A 22,831-nucleotide genomic window follows, 5' to 3' on the forward strand; every position below is an offset into this window, starting at 1 on the left:
AACGGAACACACAGAACAGATATTGATAGTGAAACTTCAAGAGGTGACCTGCGTCCGCGTCAAAGGCGCAGTTAGTTTTCATAGTTCGAGAAGACCGGGTAAAGAGTAAGTAGAATATGCGGCAGGTTTTTTGGATATTTGTAATTTTGTGCACGTTTCATTTTGGCGGGATTTTTGAATTATCACGATGGTACATACAGTTGGTGCATTTTATTGTATCCTAATAAAATGTTATGCTTTTACAATCCCGTAAATGTGGTCGGCTTCTGTGGATATTTGTCACATCTCCAGCATCTGCTCTGAGTGATTTACAAGTTACTTTTCGAAATAATACGTCCCTGCCTTTTTACCTATGAAGCGCACGACCGCGACCGCCGTCAGTTATGAAAATAAAGTAACCTCATTTGACATACACCTTGTAAAACTTCTATGACTTAAGCGGCTTAAGCAAACCACCCTCATACGTCAAGCTGGCTATTGTAAGCTTTATGGACCCGAACCGTAAGGATTATTACTGTCCATTGTTGCCATAATGCAGCTGTGAACTGAGTTAAGTTATACAACAGCCAGTTTGACTTTAAGAGTGCTTTGGCTGAAGCCGCTTAAGTCATAAAAGTTTTACAAGGTGTATGTCAAATGAGGTTACCTTTTTTTACAACCATTCTTCTCTAATGACGGTTGCAACCACCTTGTTGCTGTCGTAAAATTTTATTAAGGATACAGATAAAATGAACCAAGTATAATAGAGTTCATCGTTTTCTTGGATAGGGTCCGCCTCTGTACTTTTAGTGACTTTCGTGTTACCGGTCACGTGAATTTTTGACAGCTGACAGTCGACAGTCAGCTGATTGTCAGCTATGTGTCCGATTAGAGTTATGTTTATTATTAGGTGTTTATAAATAGGTCGGTGTGTCCATATCTAGGGATTGACTAATATAGCGATAAAAGAAAAATGTCTCAGGTAGGCAGACCAAAGTGAAAAATATATTTTACATTAATTTTTTTATCAGGCGGAGAAACGAGAAGTACCCCCCGCAATTAAAAATATATTAAAAGCCGACATCGAAATATCGAAACGATTTGTACTATGGGCTAATCAGTTTTTGCCTCTGAGGTCACTTCGAATTCATTACAAAGCCCTAGAAGTAAGTGAACAGAGATACAAAGGTACAGTGTGATTCTCAATCTTATTTGTAGATTACCTGTCATGGAATTCCGTGGTTTGCATTTTGGATTGCATTTACGTGGCTATTTAACAACACATCACTCATTCAGTTGCAAGTCAACATATTAATCGGTAAGAAAAGAAGTTTTTGACAAGTGTGTTTTTTACATTTGACTGTGTTTTGCTGCAGGATTACTGCTGGATATTATTTTAATAGCCATTGCAAAGGCATACTTTCGACGCCGAAGGCCAGTAGCCAACAGTGATGATGCTTTAGGACAAATCGGACCAGATGTATTTAGTTTTCCTTCAGGGCATGCTAGTCGGGCAGTTTTTGTAACATATTTTTTTATTAATCTTTACCCTTTACCTATATATTGCATACCGCCGCTGTTAGCTTGGACAACTTCCGTTTGTTTAAGTAGAATTCTGATGAATCGGCATTATATTCTCGATGTTTTGGGTGGAGTCATGTTTGGGCTGATAGTAGCGTGGACTGTCAGTTTTATTTGGCTTGATGAAAGTGCCGCAGTTTACTTAATGTCGTTTTTATCAGATGATAAAATTGATGGCGGTGATTACCATGTGTGATATTTGTAACTAAGAAATAAAAGTAAGGTAGAGATAACATTGTTTATTGAGTTATTTTCACATTGAGTTACATAAAATAGCAGACTTTTTCAATATTTTATAGCATAGAATACTGTTGAAATTATTAAAGCTCCAATTTCAGCGGATTAAAAAGTTTTCAATAAACATATTTTGATAGACGAGGCTGCAAATAAAAATAACACAAATTTGAAAAATCTTTGGTGATAAGTACTTATAAAAAATAAAACAAACTTAATTTAACATTGAAGTAACGTATTACTTCTTAACCAGTTAAGTAGTTGACGCACCAGGTACCATCAGCTGCCTTAGTACCTTCCAATGTGCTTTAGTTCTCTTGTGCCAAATTACTGCTATATCTTAAATCTATTAGCTGCTTAATTGCTTTCGAAGTGCAAAAAACTAAATTAATTTCTTTGATACAAAAGTTAATAATTAAAAATTGGTCTAACATGGAATGTTGTTCTGGAAACCTTTTATTCTGGATAAAAGTAGTTATATTGCACGACTAAGCAATGTATTAAAAATCGTAACTAAACTGCAACTAGTTAGTCTAAAACTGAACAACATGCTCAACAATACATCTATAATATGTGCTATAAATTTTTAATAAATAAATAATATACAAATAAATAAGTACAGATACATGATATAAAAAGCAAGGTACACGTCATACAACTGTCTTAATTTGAAGCTGCCAAAATGTTCACAATGTCCTTTATAACTACTTTACCACAATTTGTTGTGGTAAAACTTCAGATCAAAAAATCCTTGTTCAGTTAAATGGCTTGGTGTTCGTTTTCCAGGTGATTTATTTTCAGGAGTTGGTATATTTTCATCTTTGTGTTCTACGTCTGCGCCATTCTCTGAAATCGTCAATTTTTCTATCGTCTCTTCCTCGATATCAGTTTCTTTGGGGAGTACCTCACTTTCTACATCATTTTTTTTATCTTCCGTCTGTTCTTCACTTAGCTGTATAGAAAGAGATCGAGGACGTTCCAATTTTGGCGAAGAGCTGACTTTTTCTTCCATTACCTGGGTATCACTGGAATATTGCAATTATTTTCTAGAATTTTATTTTACTGCGAGGCTATTTGTGCCCTGTGGGGAGGGAGAAAAATCAAAATCAATAAACGAAAAACAAAAATGCAACATAATTATTAATTAAAAAAAAAGACAAAGAAAAAGCATCTTCAAAATTAATTGTGTTACAAAACTGTAAATGAGAAACGAACTTGTGGAAGGATGGGTCTGTGATGAAACATGGGTAGCTTACCTCAGTAAACACGTAACTGGCATGAACAACATATAAATTTGGTTATTTAGTGGGTTAGGAAAATTTTAGGATCATGTTAATACTAACGATCGTTGACACTGATCATGTTGGTTGTCATTACTTGCTTTAATCTGTTTTAATATGATTATAGTAAATGTTACTAATAAAGGTTTTGTGTTTCTTACGGATCACGAACTTGGGACGGGTATCCAAATTTCAAACCATCGTCAACGTTTTCCACATCGCTATAGGAAAATTCTTAGTGACTTTTGTGTTGTGTTAGTTTCAAGTCTTACCCCTGTGCATGATAGACAGATTGTGGTTCATTTTGCACGTCTGTTTTGTTAACAATAGAAAATTGAGGATTTCTGACACGAGCAGACTCTCCTCTGGCTTGTGGCGTTTGTGGCGGTACAGCCACATTCTGTGTGTTAGTCATCGCTGGATTGTAATTATATTGAAACGCTTCATTTTGGAGTCGCGATCTTCTAGTACTTAGTTGAGGCAAGCTTTCTTTTGGATTATTTGCTGTAGTAGGGTTTACGTCAGCTCTTAGTGCTGGCTGAGGTGATCTTTGCTCCGATCCATACTGCATCATATTTTGAGGTGGATATTGAGTTTGATTGGTTATATTTGGTTGTGACGTCATGGTTTGCTGGCCCTGTATCGGGCTTGTTAACATTACGTTTGGCTGTGTCATATTAACTGTTGGCTGAGGCACGTTTGGAATATGTGGTACACTGTATGACAGATTCGGTGCAACAGTTGTTACCTCATTTGGCATTACTGGTTGAGACACCTGTGCCATATTTTGGATTTGATGTTGTGAAACTGTGTCCATATTAATAGGTACAGTAGATTGCGCCAAACTTTGATTTGTTCTAAAGATAGTTGGCTGGGGTTGTATTTGACTGGTCACGAGGTTTCCTGAAGGTATTTGATTGGTCATACTAACAGTTTGAGGCACTTGAGTTGTCATCGCAATGTTTGATTCAAGTGCCGGATTTGTTACTACATTTGGTTGCAGTAGTTGGTTTGGTTGATTCTGAACTAGTTGATTATTATATTGAGCGTCTCCAGCGTTACTAACAAGTGGATACTGCATAGTTGCACTGGCTGCGTATTGAGGAACTTGTGTGCTGCTGGTGGGTGCGTGGTATGGTGCTGTCGGCATTGTATAACCAGCTGAATTCTGTGGCAGGGTGTAAGTAGTTGGAACAGTTTGAGGATTGGGTGGGACGGCTGTGATACCTGTAGGTCCATAAGTATACTGTGCATTGTTTTGCAAATTTTGTTGTTGAACTTGAACGTTATACTGGTATTGATTTAGGTCTGTAGGTGTGTACTGGGGGTTACTTTGTAATACTTCCGGCACGTATGACATTTGCTGGGCGTTAGCTGGAGCTACCAATGAGGGAAAAGATTCATTTAGCGTCACATTTTGATTTTGAATTGGGACCTGATTTTGCAAATGTGGAATCTGCTGTTGAAGTATCGGTTGTTGCATGGTTTGTTGTGGAGTAGAGTATAGATACTGAGGGGGATACTGTTGAACATTTTGCGGAACTTGGTTTGCGGACTGTTGCAGATTTTGTGTGTTATTCTGGGCATTGTAGGTTTCTTGTTGATTTAAATTTGGAATGTATGTTACTTCTGTCTGTTGTGCCACAATCTGATTGGTCGCTAAACCTGGATTTTGTACATTGCTGGGTGTAGCAGCAACAAACTGAGAAGTCTGATGCTGTTGCGACTGCAACTGCTGCTGTGGTTGCATATTATACTGATTCTGCATAACCTCCTGCTGTTGGAATGGAGTGACATTTTGTTGCTGAGTAGTAGCTTGAGGATACGTATTAGTAGCGGCCATTTGATTAGAATCATCGACAGTATTAGCATTTCCATAATTTTGCTGCTGCTGCTGTTCATAATATGTATTTTTGTCACTTTCATAATTTATCGTAGAATTTGGGCCCAATCCGTCAAATTTCACATATGGCGCAGGCGGCTGGTAATACATATTGGGGGTACTTTGGGTCATGTTTGGATTTCTGGAGGATACAACGGGACTGAAAGGACTAATCCTACGTGCAATCCGACTTACCTGTCGTTAGCAATACCCTGATAATTCATGTCACCCGCCGATCTAGCATTCACAACACTAAATACTTTGCATGCAGTAAAACATTGTACATCTAACTTTAAACTTACCCCGTTGGTTCAGTATTTTTTGGTATAGTAGACGTTTGGTTATGTATTATCTGCAATGATAGTTATCGGCGATGAGGATTAAATTTGTTTAAATTCGGTTATAAAGTTATACCTGGCCCATACTGCAAGGGGGCCTCGGAGCCCCGTAGCGACCCATTGGTGATGCATAACTGGTTGTTTGTAAGCCATTAGCTGACTGTTTTTTCCCCGGAGTGCCACCGCTAAAATTACGTGTTAGTACAGCAACAGAATAGAGTGTGAACGTTGTTATTTTAATGACTTTATTTTTAGTAAATTGATATAGGTTATTTGTCAGTAGATGCATCTGAAGACCAACCTGTGGGCCTGAACCTCCACCGCACCATTTTTCTCCGGAGTACTTGGGAAGAAATCGTCGAAGACCACGTAGTTGTTCATTTGCTTGACTGGACTGTTTAACGAATAATGCTTGTTAAGGAAACCCAGAAATTTGTCGCTCGGTCTGTCGATAGCCATTTTTACGGGTTCAATTTTTTCCTCCTGTGAACCGAGAAGGGTGGAAAATTAATGAAGCAAATAGGGTGATAGTTTAAATTGCAAATTCGATGAAAGATAGGCCACGTAGCTTATCAGAACGTGAGGGCGTGATTGTAAATTCATTAGCACTTCCTCCTCCGTTGTTACGTTTTGTGATACCACAGATTACAGCCCACGTTCGACCGATGAAGTTACTCATTGAAATGGGACCACACCTGTTCCTCAAAATGAACTGCTATTTATTTTGTTCGTTAAACTTTGGCTAGCAATTAGTGTGAAATAATGCTTGTCGACTACTTGTACCAGTTAAAGAGAAGAACAGACGTTTCTGGGTCAGAGGGTAGAAGACACGTAATCTGCATATACAGTGTAAAATTCCAAATGAATTTATATGATGTAATATTTACTTGTATCACGCAACTCACCCGTATCCGATACTCAATCTCATCGAAAACAAAAGTACCCTTGACATGGAAGAACAGGTCATGTCTTAAATTCATGTTTCATGTTCGATATATGGAAAAAAGACTGGCACTGATTATCCATGAGGTCATCGTTGCATGATGATAGGAACATTCGATTCGCGATCTTTATTAGATTGTTTGCATGAGATTAGAATATCACTGACGAGTTTGGCATCGACTTTCCAGTGTTGTGATTAATGTAGCTATTTATTTATTTTGTACTTATTTAGAAGTTTGTTCAGACGACGTTATTAATGATCGGTTTTATAAATATCCACATGAGGAGGCGGATAAAGAAAATATTTTCTATCAAAATTTCACCCATATTGACTGTTTATATGATGCCAACAGATATAGAACAAAGGGTTGCTTGTATAAATTGACTGCTAGGTCATTAAGAATATTAAGATGGGGTATCGATTCTTGGTAACCTACTTACATGCTTTTTTGGCTATTTAATTAAAATATGGGCAATCACTCCAAAATTAAAATGGATGGGTTTATTTCAGATTAATAAGAGTTTTCTAGATAAATCTACTGAGTATAATTACTCAATCCTTAAAATAACAAAATCCGGTTCAGTTCAGGTTAAAGTATAAAAAAATATTCTCAGCACCATCGCATTATAACAAGTTTTACATTATAATTACCAACAGGATACATCGGTAATTACGTTTAACCGTTTTCAATGTACTCAGCATAGACTAGCGCCTCCACAAATCCTTTTGTTCTAATTAACCGCTACTTGACTACCATAAATAAAAAAATTCTGTATTAGGAAACTTACTGAGTTACAAGAGACTCAACCTACTGGTATTTTACAAACAGAATTCCTTTAGATAGATGACGCCTTCACACTTTTTGATCAATGTCACGAACATATTAGCATATTAGCAGTCGTTAGAAGCGTTGTTAGATTTTTTGGTCGATTTGGTTGTATCAAGATTCGACCTCTCGTTTGGTCGGTCGGGGTCAATAATACGCCAATACAAATTCAAACACCTACCACCGGCATATCTTACCTCCAGCATATGTTCAAATAATCGTTTTCCCAGACCTGTGCGTTGGCGAGATTCGTGTATGTAGAAGTCCAACACGCATGGTGGTGATACCTGGTAATGCTGGCCGTTCCTGTCGAACACATACAATCCTTTCTTGCCTGTCTTCAACATACCAGTTACTGCTCCCCTGCCACTGGAAAAAAAATGTGTAGGTTAGATACATACTTAACATGTAAAAAAAATGCAATTTTTTACATGGACTACATTTTAGTAACAATGTATTTTAGGAACAAAGTTCAAAATGTACGACTAACCATATTAAGATATGTCGTCCTCGACACATTCTTTAAATAAGGACTCTATTTTTTAGTACCTACTGTATTAAACATTCGTAATCACAAACAGTAGTTATTATATATTAAGATCTGAAAGTGCCGCTTCCGCACATGGATTGAGCACTAGGCGGTCCTTGAAAAAAGAGATAGTGATGCACGGTGCCAAAACAGTGCCGTTCGTTACAAACATTAAAAATTAAATACTGAAGACATGACTGTTACTCGATTTATTGAGGTCCACAGTGGCCCACAAAATTTTTTTGAACCTTCCTTGTGTCTTCTTCATTTTATTTTACTCATCGAATTTTTGTTAATTAATAAGTGCGCAAACTTACCCTAAACAAGAAATGTATTGGCAAATCCATCAACTGGTAAAGGATTTTTTTCTATTTCCCGACGTGTCCTTGTTTACAGTATGATAACTGAAGTAAGAAATTTAAAAACGATATACTGATTTAATAAGAAAATACAACCGGGTGATTCACATAACAGTATAACCCTAAAGAACTTTTGATGCAACCACACATACTCTTATCATAAAACCACCCTTTTCCAATTTCATTTTGTTTAGGATTAATGATCAAGTTTGTGGGGAAAATGGAAGAATAATTATGTACTACCACTGACGAAAAAGTGGAATGATTTAAATTTATCCAAAATGCCCGAAAAATGGCGTAGCAGCTAATTTGTATGCTCAGCGGTATCCCGCTAGAAGACATTTTACGGATAAAATTTTACGAGGACTTAAGAGAACATTAAGAAGACTAAAAACAGCAACAGATGAAGCCTGTAGAACTTTAAAACAAGTCGATTCCACTGTTATCACACGTTATGTTGGTGCAAGATCTCAAAGAAAATAATTTTCTTCGGGGAATAGAATTTTGTTATTTCATGCAGCAGAAAACAAATACAGATATAATAATTTCCTGAATTATATGACGAAGCAAAATTTAGTAATAACACTATGTAATAACAATGGTTCGAATCATCACAATTGCCATTGTTATGGACAAATGAACCCACGTTGGATACGACGAATGCATTTTCAAAATGTTTATTCTGTAAATATTACTGGAAAGCATGTGATCGGGCCATATTTTTTTAAAGGAACCTACCTGGAGACCGATATTTAATTTTTTTATCAAACGAATTGATTGGTTTGTTAAATGGTATAGCTCCCCTGACACTTCATGGCAGATGTGGTTTCGACAAGACAGAGCACCACCCTACTATTTCTTAAATGTAAAAAATCATTTAGACCAAGCAAACACTTGAAGATAGGAGAAATTTTAATTCTGGAATCGAGCTCAATAAAGTTTAGGCAGCCATTTTGCTGCATTAGTTGTGTTTTTTATGAATGCATTTTGTGACGGTTTTAATTTTTTTCTTTTGACAATTATTTTGAAAGACAAGAGAGTCCAAATGATCTAACAGGCTTGACGAAGAGCAACGTGCATTCGTATTCGGTCTCTGTAAATTTGTAGGATCTAGTGATTGGTTATGAATGTATTTTGGGCGTCGTTAATATAATTATGTGAATCACTCTGTATATGTGTACAGGTGTTTCAAATTAAATTTCGCGGCTTTATATCTTGAGAACGCATAAAGGTATTGAAATTTTGTAGACGCCATTATGTTTAGCTTGAAAGGGGAAGCTCAATTTAATACACTGGAAAACCTGTATTTATTTTTTAAAGGCTTGTAATTAAATGATAAGTATAAAATGCATTTTTTTTAGGTAACTTAAATAGTTTGTTATGTACATTAATAAGTTTGTTCAGTAGAAATTGTAAGTATTAAAATAAAACGTGACCAGTACAATGTGCAAGTATTTAATTGTGCTGTGTTTAGTAAAAATAATAGATGTTCAGTAGAAATGCTAGAGTGTCTGGTTGCCACGTTTTAATGAATACTCCTGTTTAGTAAAAAATAGTAATCTATAAGTACATACGGGTACTTGTAACAATAGGTAGGAAACAATATTTTTAACAAATATTTTTATTGGAAAAATAAAACAAAGGCCTATACACACTAAAAAAAATAACAATAAACAGTAAAATAATAATAATAAACAGCCTTCATTGTTTAAATAATAACAATGGATTCCTCATATATCCCATAAACTATCCACAGTTACACCAATGAATGATCATCAGATAACACTTGCCGAATTAATAAATACCATCAATAAGACACACAACTGGAAATCACCAGGACCAGACAAAATCCATAATTTTTGGATAAAAAAATTTAATTGTGTACATATTCATTTACTAAATCACTTAAATCAGTTCCTTCTTGACCCATCCTCCTTTCCAACATTCTTATGTCATGGTGTAACATACTTAAAACCTAAAGATAACGACACAAAAAATCCATCAAAATACAGACCTATCACATGTTTACCAACAATCTATAAAATATTAACCTCATGCATTACACAAAAAATCTATCAACACTGTTTTAACTCTAACATCATTAATGAAGAACAGAAAGGATGTATTAAAGGATCCTTTGGTTGCAAAGAGCAATTAATCATAGATTCCATCATCTGTGAACAAGCTAGAAAAGAAAACCGAAACATATATACTGCTTTTATTGATTATAAGAAAGCTTACGATTCTGTCCCTCATTCCTGGCTATGCAAAATTCTGGAATTATACAAAATTGATACTAAAATCTGCACTTTTCTAAAATGTTCCATGGAATTTTGGAAGACCACCCTTCAAATAACCTTAAATGAACAAACAATTCAGTCAGATCCAATAATGATCCGAAGAGGAATTTTTCAAGGCGATTCTCTTAGTCCGTTATGGTTCTGCTTAGCAATAAATCCCCTCTCCGATATCCTGAACAGTTGCAATTATGGGTTCAATATAAGAATTAACAAACAAAGAGAAAACAGAATAAGTCACTTGCTGTATATGGATGACATAAAAATATATGCAAGTACACAAAATCAGTTAACAAACCTATTAAATCTGACTGAACAATTTTCCGGTGATATTGGTATGTCTTTTGGTATTGAGAAATGTAAGACCCAAGCAATCAGAAAAGGCGTCCAACACCAAGTACCACATATAACCCAGAATAACGAAATAATCGAAGCACAAGAACGAAACGATACATACAAATATCTGGGTTTCTGTCAATCATCACACATCAATCATACCAAAACGAAAACACAGTTGAAAGATCAATACCTAGCGAGATTGAAATTAATATTGAAGACACAGTTAAATGAAAAAATTTAATGAAAGCAGTAAATACATTCTGCGTTCCACTACTAACATATTCTTTTGGAGTCATTAAATGGTCCAAAACTGATCTTGAAAATTTAAACATCGCAACAAGGAAAATCTTCACACAGTATAGAAGGCATCATCCAAAATCGTCGATTGAAAGATTCTCATTACCAAGACAGAATGGAGGAAGGGGTTTCCAGAACCTAGAAAACTTATGTCAGAGACAAATCTCAGATTTGAAGAAGTATTTCTTGAAACGAGCGGAAAGAAATGAAATGTTTCGCACCATCACAAGAGCAGATTTGAACCACACACCCTTAAATCTGTCGAACACCGAAGAAATCCACACCCCCCACACAATAGATAAAATAATAAGTGGGCTAAAACAAAAACAACTACATGGAAAATTCTACAAAGACTTAGAAGAAACTCATATCAATAAGAAGATGTCATTGATTTGGTTAAAAAAATCAGGTTTGTATGCCGAAACAGAAGGATTTGTGTTTGCTATTCAAGACCAAGTAATCAATACCAAGAATTACAAAAAATACATCATCAAAGATCCGAACATAAAAAACGACTGCTGTCGCCTCTGCAAAGCAAAACCTGAAACGATCCAGCACATAATCTCTTCTTGCAGCATCCTAGCACAAACTGACTACAAAGCTAGACACGACAACGTCGCCAAAATCATCCACAAAGAATTAGCAACACTTATGAACTTAATCGAAGATACGACACCGTATTACACTTACATTCCATCTCCGTTCCTTGAAAATAACAAATACAAATTATACTGGGATCGCACAATACTTACAGACTTAAACATTACAGCTAACAGACCAGACATCATACTTATCAAGAAACACACGAACGAAGCCATTCTCATTGACATTGCTGTTCCCAACACAAACAACATTATTCAAACATACCACACCAAGATTTCAAAATATCTACAGTTATCGATAGAAATGAAATCCATGTTGAATCTTAAAAAAATTTCAATTGTACCTCTAGTTATCTCTAATGTAGGTGTAGTTCCAAATAGCTTAGTTGAGAATTTAAAGTCTTTGCATTTGAATGATTCAATAATTATCAAAATTCAAAAAGCTGTTTTGTTAGGAACATGTCATATTGTTCGTAAGTTTCTTGAACAGTCTGATCATGTTAGTCAGATTAGGTTAGCACCAGTAGGTCAGAGTAGTGTAGGTCAATTTTCAAGTGATGCGCGGATAAATGGTCGGTAGTTACGCTAGACTTTTGGGGATGGGGTGAGATTAGAGAATAATAGCAGACTAATTTGTATGCTGTAATTCTAGAATCTCGAAAGTTGTTCTGTTAATCTAATCAATGCATATCATTACTTGGTCTTAGTACCCGTAATGATAGAAGTCTTGCCTGAATGCCGGTCATTTCCGGGTCAGTGGTGGGTCTTAACAAATAAATTATTCTATATAATGAAGACTAACATGCATATTCTAAAAAAATAATGAGTTTATGTATGTGTGGGTGTTAACTATAAAAAACACCATAATTTTCTAACGAACCTGTTCAATTTCTACTAAACGTCTATGATTTCTACTGTACATCCAACATTATTAACTAAGCTTTCGTTATTTTTACAGGACAATAGTTTTATTTACTGAACAAAATGAATAATATACATAACTTCCATGATAAAAACATATCGTTAAAATTAGTTACTGTAACAAAAAATTTGTTATATGACAATTATATTTTCAAATGAACAATTATATAATATATCGGTAAAGGTAACTTGTCGAAAAAATATTATACTGAGCAGAATATTTTTACCGTTTTTTAAATTGCAACTTATATTTTTTTTAACTAATTTTAATAAATCACTATAATACATAACAATGATGTAAGCCACAAGTGTTCATTTCATTTTCAATATATAAAAAATAAAAGTTATAAAATAGTAATTAGTAAGATCTGTTTCAAAAACAGTAATTTAAGTATGGTATAAGAACCGGCACACATTGAACACAAAACTTGTCATTAGTTCGCCACTTGTCATGACTAATTAGAGTATCACGGGTTAAGGAAGCACAAACATTCCATATTCATTTTTTAATCTTTTAAATCACGCAAGGGCCACAAATACGATAAATCTGTTATGTATATCAGCATTTTCATAATAATTATTGCAGAAATAAAAAAATTCAATCATTTTCGAGAGGCAGTAAAGAAATATTGTAGTAGTGTAATTACATCTGCACATCTAAAGCAACTAGATATATTCCAGCTTTCTCAAAAAATTTAATTTGGTTAAAAATTTACCATGCCTACGATAATTTTAAAACGTCTGCAATATTTCAAAGCATTCGGTTTTGCAGTTCCTCGTTTAATTAATAAAATAAATTGATTTATTCAATGTTTTGAGTCACCCTGTATAAGCAATTCCAAAAAATATGCGTGCAATGATATTAAAATCCATTTACTATGTACAATTTTGAGGTGACGTCATTGCATTGTTGGTGGGGATGATTAAACAAAGTTTGGTTAGCGTTTTACCATGTACATGATATTCATATTACCCATACATAAAATTTTACAACAATCGGTCTGGTAGTTTCGGAGATTATCTACCTAACAAAAATTTAGACGGACGTCGGATAGACAGATGGAAACGAGAGATCTATGTTTTTGTATTCTAGCACTTTAAGCACCATATTTGGTAGTCTTTAATTCTGGACCGCGACTTTTTTGATTGGATAGAAAACTAAAACTTGCTCCCAGTGTTTTTTGATCAAAAAATTCAATTTTCATGTCAAATTTGAGTTTTGGGTACTGTTCAATTTAGTGGACCGCCGTCTTTGGTAATAAAGTATATATTTTAAAACCGACGTCCAGTTAAGTAGACGTTGTTTTTTTGATAAATTTCGAAGTTTTTCGGTCAATTACGTGATTATTTACGAGTATATCCGAAAGTAAATGCACCCACACTGCACATACGGCATTTTGTTTTTCTATTTACAGAAATCTGAACATATACAAATGGGTATGTATTCACATTTTTTGCAAAAATTCAAGTACACTTTTGAACCGGTAGAAAATTTTGGAACAATCCCACAGACCATACAAACAATCGTTCCTTTGGAACTAAATACAAATTAGCGTCCAGTATACTGGAAGCGGTCTGTGAGTCAAAACCACTGTATCCAATAAACTGGACGGCGGTACTTAAAGTGCTAGGAGTCACAACACATCGAGAAAATGTGACAATAGCCAGTCGCTCGATGGATTCGAATACAACACTTCCTTAACTTATACTCGGGAAATAAAAAGTATGTTGACATTTAAAAAAATATAGATCTACGTCGCGCGACTCCAAACGTTATCTAGAACACATGTATAACATATATGGTAAATTGATAAAATATAGTTATATCTGTAACTTGTAACCACCAATCCTAATTAAAACAAAGAAATTATTTTCCATTTTTCAAGTTATTTATAAAGTGGTAATCATTTAATTCAAGTGGCACTAATTTCAATAGCAATTACACAATTACACCTATGTGTAATTTTTGAAAGGGGACATTACTTTATTTTTTTAGATCTAAATGATAACTGTATGTTATAGAACTACAACTGATTCAAGTTTCTGAGGCATAAACTTCATTGTAATATTAAGAGATTAGGTCATATGTGCAAATAGACAAAACTGAAACTGGTTTTGTGATGTATTTTCGGCATATTAATTTCTCAAGAGCATTCACCCTTTTATTAAAATTCGTTTTTCTATAAATTCAAGTGATCTAGTTCTGACAACGAAATACCGTGAAATCGAAAATAAAATGGATTAGCGTTACCTGTCAAGCGTTGGATGGTACTACTGCCCTCAATTTGACGTGAATCAATGTCAACATAATCTTTAATTAATCACTTTTTGTGATGACACTGCGTCAGAATTTTGGAAAAAATATTTATTAGAGCACGAAACATTTTCTCTTGAGCAGCTATTACCGGAACAGCGAAAAGTCGAACAAATGTATACTCTTACCCAGTTTTTCTGTAATAAGTGTTTAAGTTTTGACACAGATAAGTGCCAACCTGTCAGCTGAAAGATGTGATGTGTCAATTGTGCAGTAATGCCACCTGTGCATTATTTGGTCTCACAGCCAACTCTAACTCGTTTTATTTTTGACAGCATACTGTTAATGGGGGAACAGTGAAACTAGGTGGCAACAAAATAATATCAAAGTACAACTGCAAATTTATTTGTATTTTAAACCTACATATATTAAGCTTCTATTTCAATACATTTAAAGGTCAACACAGGTCAGCAGGAAAATGCCTGTAATTTTTCGATACTACGACTAGAAAGAAACATCTCGCTCAATAAAGAAAACAAAAACTAAACTTTGATTTGAATATTTGACCAGGAATAACAATACATTGATCGTATTGGTCGATTTAAAAGCACTGCTGAAAATATTAAAGTAGTAAAGCGACGTTCCAATAATTCTTTTACTCAGTGAAAACTTTTAGAGTTATTCACAGCACTCATGTTTCCAACGCGCGAGGTTTGCTCTTCGTAAGTCATAATTCATATTGAAATGACTGTTTCCAACTGAGTGTGAAGAACTATAAATTCAATATTATGTTTATATATAACATGAAATTAACACTTTTCCTTTGTATATGCTTGAAAAAAAAATGGTATTATGTAGTTAGTTAGATCTGAAACGATCTAGAAATCAACGTTTTAGAATGAAGGCAACATACTACGTACTGAAAAATGCTATATTCTGGCCAGCAACAGATTAGATTGGAATTTTCCACGATAAATAAACAATTGAGACAATTTTACAAAACTTCGTTAAAAATACAAAAACAAAAAACGTCAACATAACCTTGGTCTAATCTCTGGTTTAATGTAGGAAACAAAATTTCATTCATGGTAGATGCTCTTTAAAATGCAAATACATCTGAATCGTTACATCAGCGATAAAGATGTTTAAATCGCATTGAAATATGTGTTAACGAAGGGAAAAATATATTTGAGTAAGGTTTTTGTGACACTTATTATTACATAAATGCCTATGACAGCATATCGCTGGTATCATCTCCAAATCTTCAGAATTTTCCCAGTCATTTGCAAAATGCAGATCTTAATTCCACTATTTCTAATGTCTGTGTATATTTTGTGTGAAAATAATTTGAAAAATTGTTACAAATGGTGTTTTACTTTTTACATCAATTCAACACTATCACCAGTGTATCTTATTTATTAAAAAACATACCGTTTTATGTCGTAGAATATGAAAGTAGAAAATATTCAAGTTTCCAACAATTTCAGTACCGACTTTTCTCAGTATATGGTCTTTTAAATTTTCCCCAAGGTTATAGTTTTATTCAACTCGACGAGTGGGTGCGTGCAGCTGGAGTCTGGGAGGAAAATCAATAATCCGAACATTTTGTGATGCACCGGATTTGTGAAGTAAAAAGCAACACGATTGGTTTCCGCCTCTAATACATAAAACAATGGGATTAAATCAGGAAATTATTAATCTGAACATTCCAATACCGCATTTTTTTAGTGTGGACTTTAAAATTACTAAATTAAAAATGAGGAATAAATCAATGATTAGATATTTAGATATTCGGCAAGTACCTATTTGTATTATCAACCTGTTGATAGTATTCTTTACCAATGTTATGGAAATTTGTAATGACGTTGGTAATCCATTATTCAAGACAATATAAACGAATTCTACCTGTTGGCAGATAATTATCCTATAATTATGGAAGAACTTTTTATGAAGACCTTGTACTCCTTTCAAAAGGATAAAAATAATATCGCATTTAAGATATCGATTTGTAGCCTTTTAATGAATAAACCCACATTTCAGATTTATTTGCAACGAGGACTAATTACGTTTCGTTGCAATCCTTATTAGCAAAAGCGTCACAGATTATGCAATGCCTATTATTTAGAATTGGAATTAAAAAAAAAAAAACACACACAATAAATGAACTGTCTTTCGTTTTGTATAACGTGATTTTTTTGTAACCAAAGTCAAGACGTCAACTTTCAGCCAAGACATGTATCGTGCAGACTGTTTTCTATTTCTAATGCATGTCTAGCTGTGAAGAAATAAAAACATAAAAATACGAGTTTGCTATTTCTTTGCGTGCTGATAATAATTTCGATACATGTGCAAGAGAACCTGTAATTTGCTTTAAATTTTTAGTTCAAAATAATAGCCGATTCTAGCGAATTGAAAGTTTTATCAACACTATTATCGCCAAGTTTGATGAGCCATTGTGCAATAGGAATAAAACTGTTGAAATAATCGAAACTTTTGAATTGTATTTTAAGGATAAAACCTATACTGTCATGCAAATGCGGGTCAGAAGTGCAAATATAAAGTTCCAAAATAAACTACGTGACGTATACTGCCGTACCAAGGTAAAGAGCAAAGACTACAATTATTTTCGAAATTTTTGTGATGTTTAAAAATGGAGTTACTGCTTTTTAGTTTTGCACGCCAGTAAATAAAGGAAAAATAAAAAAATTGCAATGGGAAAATTATTGCAGAATCTGATACTGACTGACAGTTCAAAACTAATGCCATTGCTTGATATTGACTATATGTTTATTAAATACTGAAATAATATTTGTTTAATTCAGTGCTTTGAATCGTACTTATTTGAATGGAAAATACAAAGTGTGGAATTACTGGCAGTTTTTGTCAGATTCTCTAACCTTGAATTTGATAAATTTCATTTTTCATTAGGGATTTTTGTATATACGAATTTGCTTGCCAACTAAATTACTAAATTTACATGGCCTACTTATATATATTGTATGTGTGCTAATAATATTTGTCGAAACAACTAAGACAGCGTAAAACTTCATGTGAAACCAAACATTAAAACAACAGAAAGAATACGAAAATCCACTACATCCAATTCAAAGAAGCTGTTCTGCAGTAATCCGCAACCAACAAAATCGTCCTACAGCTGATCATCCAGGCGCAGGATAGTCAGCTGTTTTTCTTATCCCTCGTTGTGTGTAGCAGACCATAAAAAAAAAGCTGCTTACTCGTCTAGTGCAGCTTAAAAACGACTTTTGTTTCATAAATTACAAAAAAAATGTGGAACACTTTTAATTAACGTTATTTTAGACAAATTTTATTAAAATATCGGTGATAAGATTCTCAAAATTAAACCTTTCAGATTGGATCATTCATCGTTTGTAAGAGCTTGCTTAAAAGGCGTAGAACATGATCTAATTAAAAAGGTAGTTCTCATATAGCATTTTAGACAGTTTTATTAGACAATTGGTCTAAAGGAGCAGATTTCGTAATCAAATGCCAGTGAGGCAAAATGGAGACGAAATGTCGCCTTAAGACTGCCAATATTTAAAATTTCTCGACGAATAACCACCGTTTAATTTGCATTAATGTGAACCAAAGTGACGTTCTTTCATCGATTTTTCCCACACAGAAGACGAGAGATGAACAGATAGTGAAAACAGTTGGTTTTTAATGAGATGTCCTGCGAAGGCATTACAGCAAATTTGTGAGACTAGAATTTAAATTCATAATTCGTGTTTACTGTATTCATTACTGGTAACAAAATAGTCTAAAATTTTTAAAAGCACACTTCTAACCTCGAAAAATAGAATACAATAACACAGTTACCAGAATTGCTGCAACAAACGTTTACCAAACATTTTTGCTCTGTTGCATGGCTTCCGTGTTTGTTAATTTTATTTAGTGCTAAGTTCAACACACTAGACGCATTAGATTTACCGTATTGTAAAAAACCTTTCCATCCTGCAGACATATGGACTGCGTTGCTATTTCAACGCGCTAAGGTCTAATTGTTGTGAAAACGGCGCTGAATTCATCGTTCAACATTCAACTAAAGTCCTAATAGATACCTGCACAAAATAACGATTACAGAGTCAGTTCATCACGATGAGATTGTCATTCAACTGTAAATTCTGCGAACAAAAACCGAAAGACGTATGTACAGCATGTAATTAATTCATACATGTAGTAATTACACTTCTTCTATTCTTTTTTAAGGTCGCAGACCTCATATCTGCTTTTCCATTTTTTAGACAGTTAAAAACTTAAGTAAGTAGGATTTTATCGATTCATCTCAACTACATCCTGAGAATGTTTAACTAAAAGTACAATATATCTTATTATTTACGTTTCTTATTTCTAATTCCATTGTTCCACCTTTAGTTCTTTTTACGAAAAAAGAGGATTATACTGCAAGGTGAATATTTATTTCTTTTCGAGACAGGCCATGCAATATGATAATCTTAACCAGCGAAAGTGGCCATAAACCTAACAAATTGTGTGTATTGTCTAACACGTAGATTATTTAGAAAGCTGTAAAAATAGGCGTCGTAATTTCGATCAGTCAGCCGGAGAACGCACAAAACCAATAACTTATTTTTTATTTACGAAATCGTACACGTACACGTGTGTACACAATAGGAAGAAAGCAGGAAAAAAAGAATGAAGTGTTATGTAAAGTATCGCCATGATCACACACTGTGACTTCAAAAGAAGAAACTTGGTAGATTAAAAAGATTTTGAGACTTCTACGTTACAGTTTCTACTTTTCAGTAATTTAGTTACTGTCACTGATTTTCAAAAAGTATCAAACATTGATTGTTGAAGATTTGCCTACAAATGTGGTCGAAAAGTGATTGCAGACTTACTTCTGACCAAATCGCGTGAATCTATGAGTTTGTCTATAGGCGTTTTGTGAGATGGTATAAGGAAAAAAACAGTGAAACCTATTCCGAGAACGTTTTGATGGTGTATTTTGTCGATTTGGCAAAAACAATGAAATCATCCACACTGTGGTCGCAATATTCCATAGTAAAGGCGAGTTTTAATATAAAAAAATGGCATAGACATAGAAAAATTTTCAAAACTAAGAGCGTTTTTGAAGAAACAAGCGGAAGGTTACAAGTCAAAGAAATCAAGTGTTTTAACAAATGACCAAATAGAAGATTTTTTAAGCCATGCTCCAGATGAAAAATATTTATTTACGAAAGTAAGTTTACAACTTAAATTAATGAAATGATTGCACTTCATAAATTGTCCTTCAGGTCGTTACAATCTTCGGAGGGAGTGGCGCAGACCGTTGTCAAGAATTGGTGGAATTAAGAACAGACAATATTGAAAATATTAAATCCGGTCTACTTGTAACGATTCCTCATACGAAAACTAAAAAGCCAAGATCATTTACCGTTCTGTGGAAAAATATTTTAATATTTACCATAAATACAGGGTTATTCAGCTAAGATGACCAATTTGTGTTTTTAAAATAGGCAACCCATAATACCGATTCCACTTGAGCCTGTATTACAAAAAATGTTCCAAAATTGAATTGTATCAAAGTTAATGATTAAAAGTAAATGTTTCCTTGGTAACGCATTTTTTTTTCCTAATTACAAAAACGTCTACTTTTAGTGTTGAATTTGTCATCAAAAGTGTCATGTTTTAAGACGACTGGAGAAAAATTTTTTTTTCATTATGTTACCAAATGAGTCATTCTAGGTCATTTCTGAATACAAAATCTAAATTTTTGGTTAGGTTTCTTTTGCCAGAACATGAAATGAAATAAAATAAATTTTCGTCTTTGGTAAGAAAAATTTTTGAGACAATTTTATTTGCGATGAAATTACCCTTAGTATTTTGAACGTAATTGTTCCACGTTAATGGCTTTACAATTTTACTTGCTAGATTCAGTCATGGTGGTAATAAAACGGCCTACGAAAGCCTAAAAAACATGTCTTTGTGTTTTATTTAATAATTGATAAAAGTTACTGTTGATATTTATTTATAATCAAAATAATAAATATCTAGCAAAAATGAATTAAAAGTAAATAAAATTTGTATTAAATCGGTTTACAATTTTTGGTATGAAATAGTATTTTCGCCCTTTTTAGGAATAATCCACTTATCCTAGCTCAAATATTTCATTTTTCCAAACATTTGTCGAAAAAATATTTATGATGCTATGGCTATGATTTATACTTCTCTTGAGTGGTCCCAAGAACGAACATTGGTAATTCGTAACTTGTTTGGAAATGCACATGAAATAATAATACCGAAAAAGTAATAAAAACACGATCAAAAGCAGCCATTCTATCAATACCAATCTTCAAAAATTCATCGTAATTTTTATTGCTCTCTGGTATAGAACACAAATACGACTTGTGGTACACCAAGTTAGATAATTTGAAAATCTGCGCATATATCAATAAGAAAATAAATATAGAAGAATGAGACAGTTTAACTTCTAAAATGTAAATACGAAACATTATTTTCAAAAATGTAACAGCATCAGGCAGATATTCAATACATCTTCATTAACTTCTAGTCCTAATTGCGCTCTAGTTGTAACTTTGATACTGGCACTTAATAAGAATAGCTTGATTTAAATGCTGCATCTTTTTCTCAATCGATTTTTCAGGTTTTTCGTGTTTGTAACACGTACAAGTTACAACCCTTCTTTTAAATAAGGCCATAAAAAGAAATCAAGCGGTATAATATCCCGAGATTTTGTAGGCCACCGAATATTCTGATTGCGATTTCCGTTCCACTGCTCAGGATAATGCACATTTAAGTACTTTGCATTCTGTGGCCTACAAGATCTTCAAATCTTACATCCCGTAATTTATTTTTATGGCCTTATTAAAATCTAAGGCGCATTTACAAGTCTCATAAATTCCAAGAGCTGAAAAATCAAATATCTAGTTAATGCCAACGTTTAAATTAGCTTTATTGCTTGAGAATAAATAATAGCAGTATGACTTATGAGGAAAACACTCTTGATTGGCGTAGATTTATCTATAAGTACTGGTTCACAAAAACTGTATCGTTTACTTGGTTAGTGGTTTTAATTCAATCCACTTTTTTAAATTCTGCACCAACATTTTGATCACTACAACGTGGTAAAGAAGCACCATTTGAATTCAGAGTCTGTATTGGCCATATTGGATTTTTTTATCTCTAGAAATACACTGACCGGCAAAAAAACCAGCCACCCTGAAAAATTTCGCAAAACCAAACTTTAGAAATTATTAATTTAACTGGTGGTCGTTATTTTATTGAAAAACCATTCACTATTGACACATGATGTAGAAATTAGCAAAAAAAAAGAAGACAAATAAACGCAGAATTAAATTTAATTTAACAAAATAACAGAAACAGAGCGACAATTTGAGAGACATCCGTAAGAGTTAATGGAATTGTTATTTTTTTTTTCACTGAAACTGTTCGAATTTGATGCATTAGTTGATTAGCACTGTAGGGTGTACACGTTTAAAACATAAATCACCTCTCTGTCGCACAATAAAAAGGTAAATTTAAGGTAGCTGTAGTCACAAGGGTAGTTTTGCGTGTAACTTTAAACTTATCTAATTCATCGCTTTCTTGGTAACGCACTTTCAACACTCGCAACGGTCATTTCAACGACTTTTTTAAATTTAATAGTCTTCGTTTAGTCGAATATTCAAATGAGACCAAGTTTTCTGTGAAAAATAGTCTGTGAAGTTTCATTCATAAAAATTGTCGTAACTGCTTAAGAAGACTAAAATTGCACGTTTTTACAAGCTTTTTAAAGCAATTATCTGAACATAACCAGTTAAAATTGAAAAGGTAGTTTGACCACTATAACCTATAAGTAACTACAAAAATATAACGTGTTGCATTCATAAAATGTAAAAATGCGTTTACTTTAATTAGAAATGACAGAAAGCATACGAACTAGGAGTATAATAAAAGAACAATCAATTAAGACAATTCTAATTAATAGAAACTTCTTGGTTACGCTCTTTGGAATTAAATGGTACTCAAACTGGAATGTTGCTCGCGTAATTCTAAAATTATTTAATCTCAACGTATCCCCAGGCATATCCATACATTATACGAAAGTTCCTAACATGAGTTTTATAGTTATTTATGTATTAAGGGCATAATCAGGGAGATTGTGGCACGA

General features: G+C 33.7%; 2 protein-coding genes and 1 long non-coding RNA gene across 3 annotated transcripts in view; 2 read left to right on the forward strand and 1 right to left on the reverse strand.

Annotated features, from left to right (window-relative positions):
- The first annotated feature begins 818 nt into the window (after nt 1-818).
- LOC135128052 (inactive phospholipid phosphatase 7) lies at nt 819-1,793 on the forward strand. The gene is made up of 4 exons (XM_064054863.1): nt 819-961; nt 1,011-1,145; nt 1,198-1,297; nt 1,356-1,793. Exons 1-4 carry the CDS (start codon nt 953-955, stop codon nt 1,754-1,756), a joined length of 645 nt encoding a protein of 214 aa, XP_063910933.1. The 5' UTR covers nt 819-952; the 3' UTR covers nt 1,757-1,793.
- A 952-nt stretch (nt 1,794-2,745) lies between these two features.
- LOC135128051 (uncharacterized) overlaps nt 2,746-22,831 on the reverse strand; it is a 31,666-nt gene continuing 11,580 nt past the window's right edge. Inside the window, exons 3-11 of the mRNA XM_064054862.1 lie at nt 7,261-7,432; nt 5,596-5,777; nt 5,371-5,479; nt 5,259-5,308; nt 5,152-5,208; nt 3,347-5,098; nt 3,236-3,295; nt 3,051-3,181; nt 2,746-2,819 (exon numbers count right to left, since the gene is read on the reverse strand). Of these exons, the coding sequence (XP_063910932.1) occupies nt 3,133-3,181; nt 3,236-3,295; nt 3,347-5,098; nt 5,152-5,208; nt 5,259-5,308; nt 5,371-5,479; nt 5,596-5,777; nt 7,261-7,432 (2,431 nt within the window). The 3' untranslated portion in view covers nt 2,746-2,819; nt 3,051-3,132. The remainder of the gene's footprint in view (nt 2,820-3,050; nt 3,182-3,235; nt 3,296-3,346; nt 5,099-5,151; nt 5,209-5,258; nt 5,309-5,370; nt 5,480-5,595; nt 5,778-7,260; nt 7,433-22,831) is intronic.
- LOC135128053 (uncharacterized) lies at nt 19,150-20,254 on the forward strand. Its single transcript, XR_010280319.1, has 2 exons — nt 19,150-19,879; nt 19,935-20,254. It is a non-coding gene; the product is annotated as an uncharacterized LOC135128053 (long non-coding RNA).

This window comes from Zophobas morio, unplaced genomic scaffold (genome assembly GCF_036711695.1).
Source record: "Zophobas morio isolate AGI-343-1 ecotype UQ-CSIRO unplaced genomic scaffold, CSIRO_AGI_Zmor_V1 ptg000012l, whole genome shotgun sequence".
NCBI classification, from domain to species: domain Eukaryota; kingdom Metazoa; phylum Arthropoda; class Insecta; order Coleoptera; family Tenebrionidae; genus Zophobas; species Zophobas morio.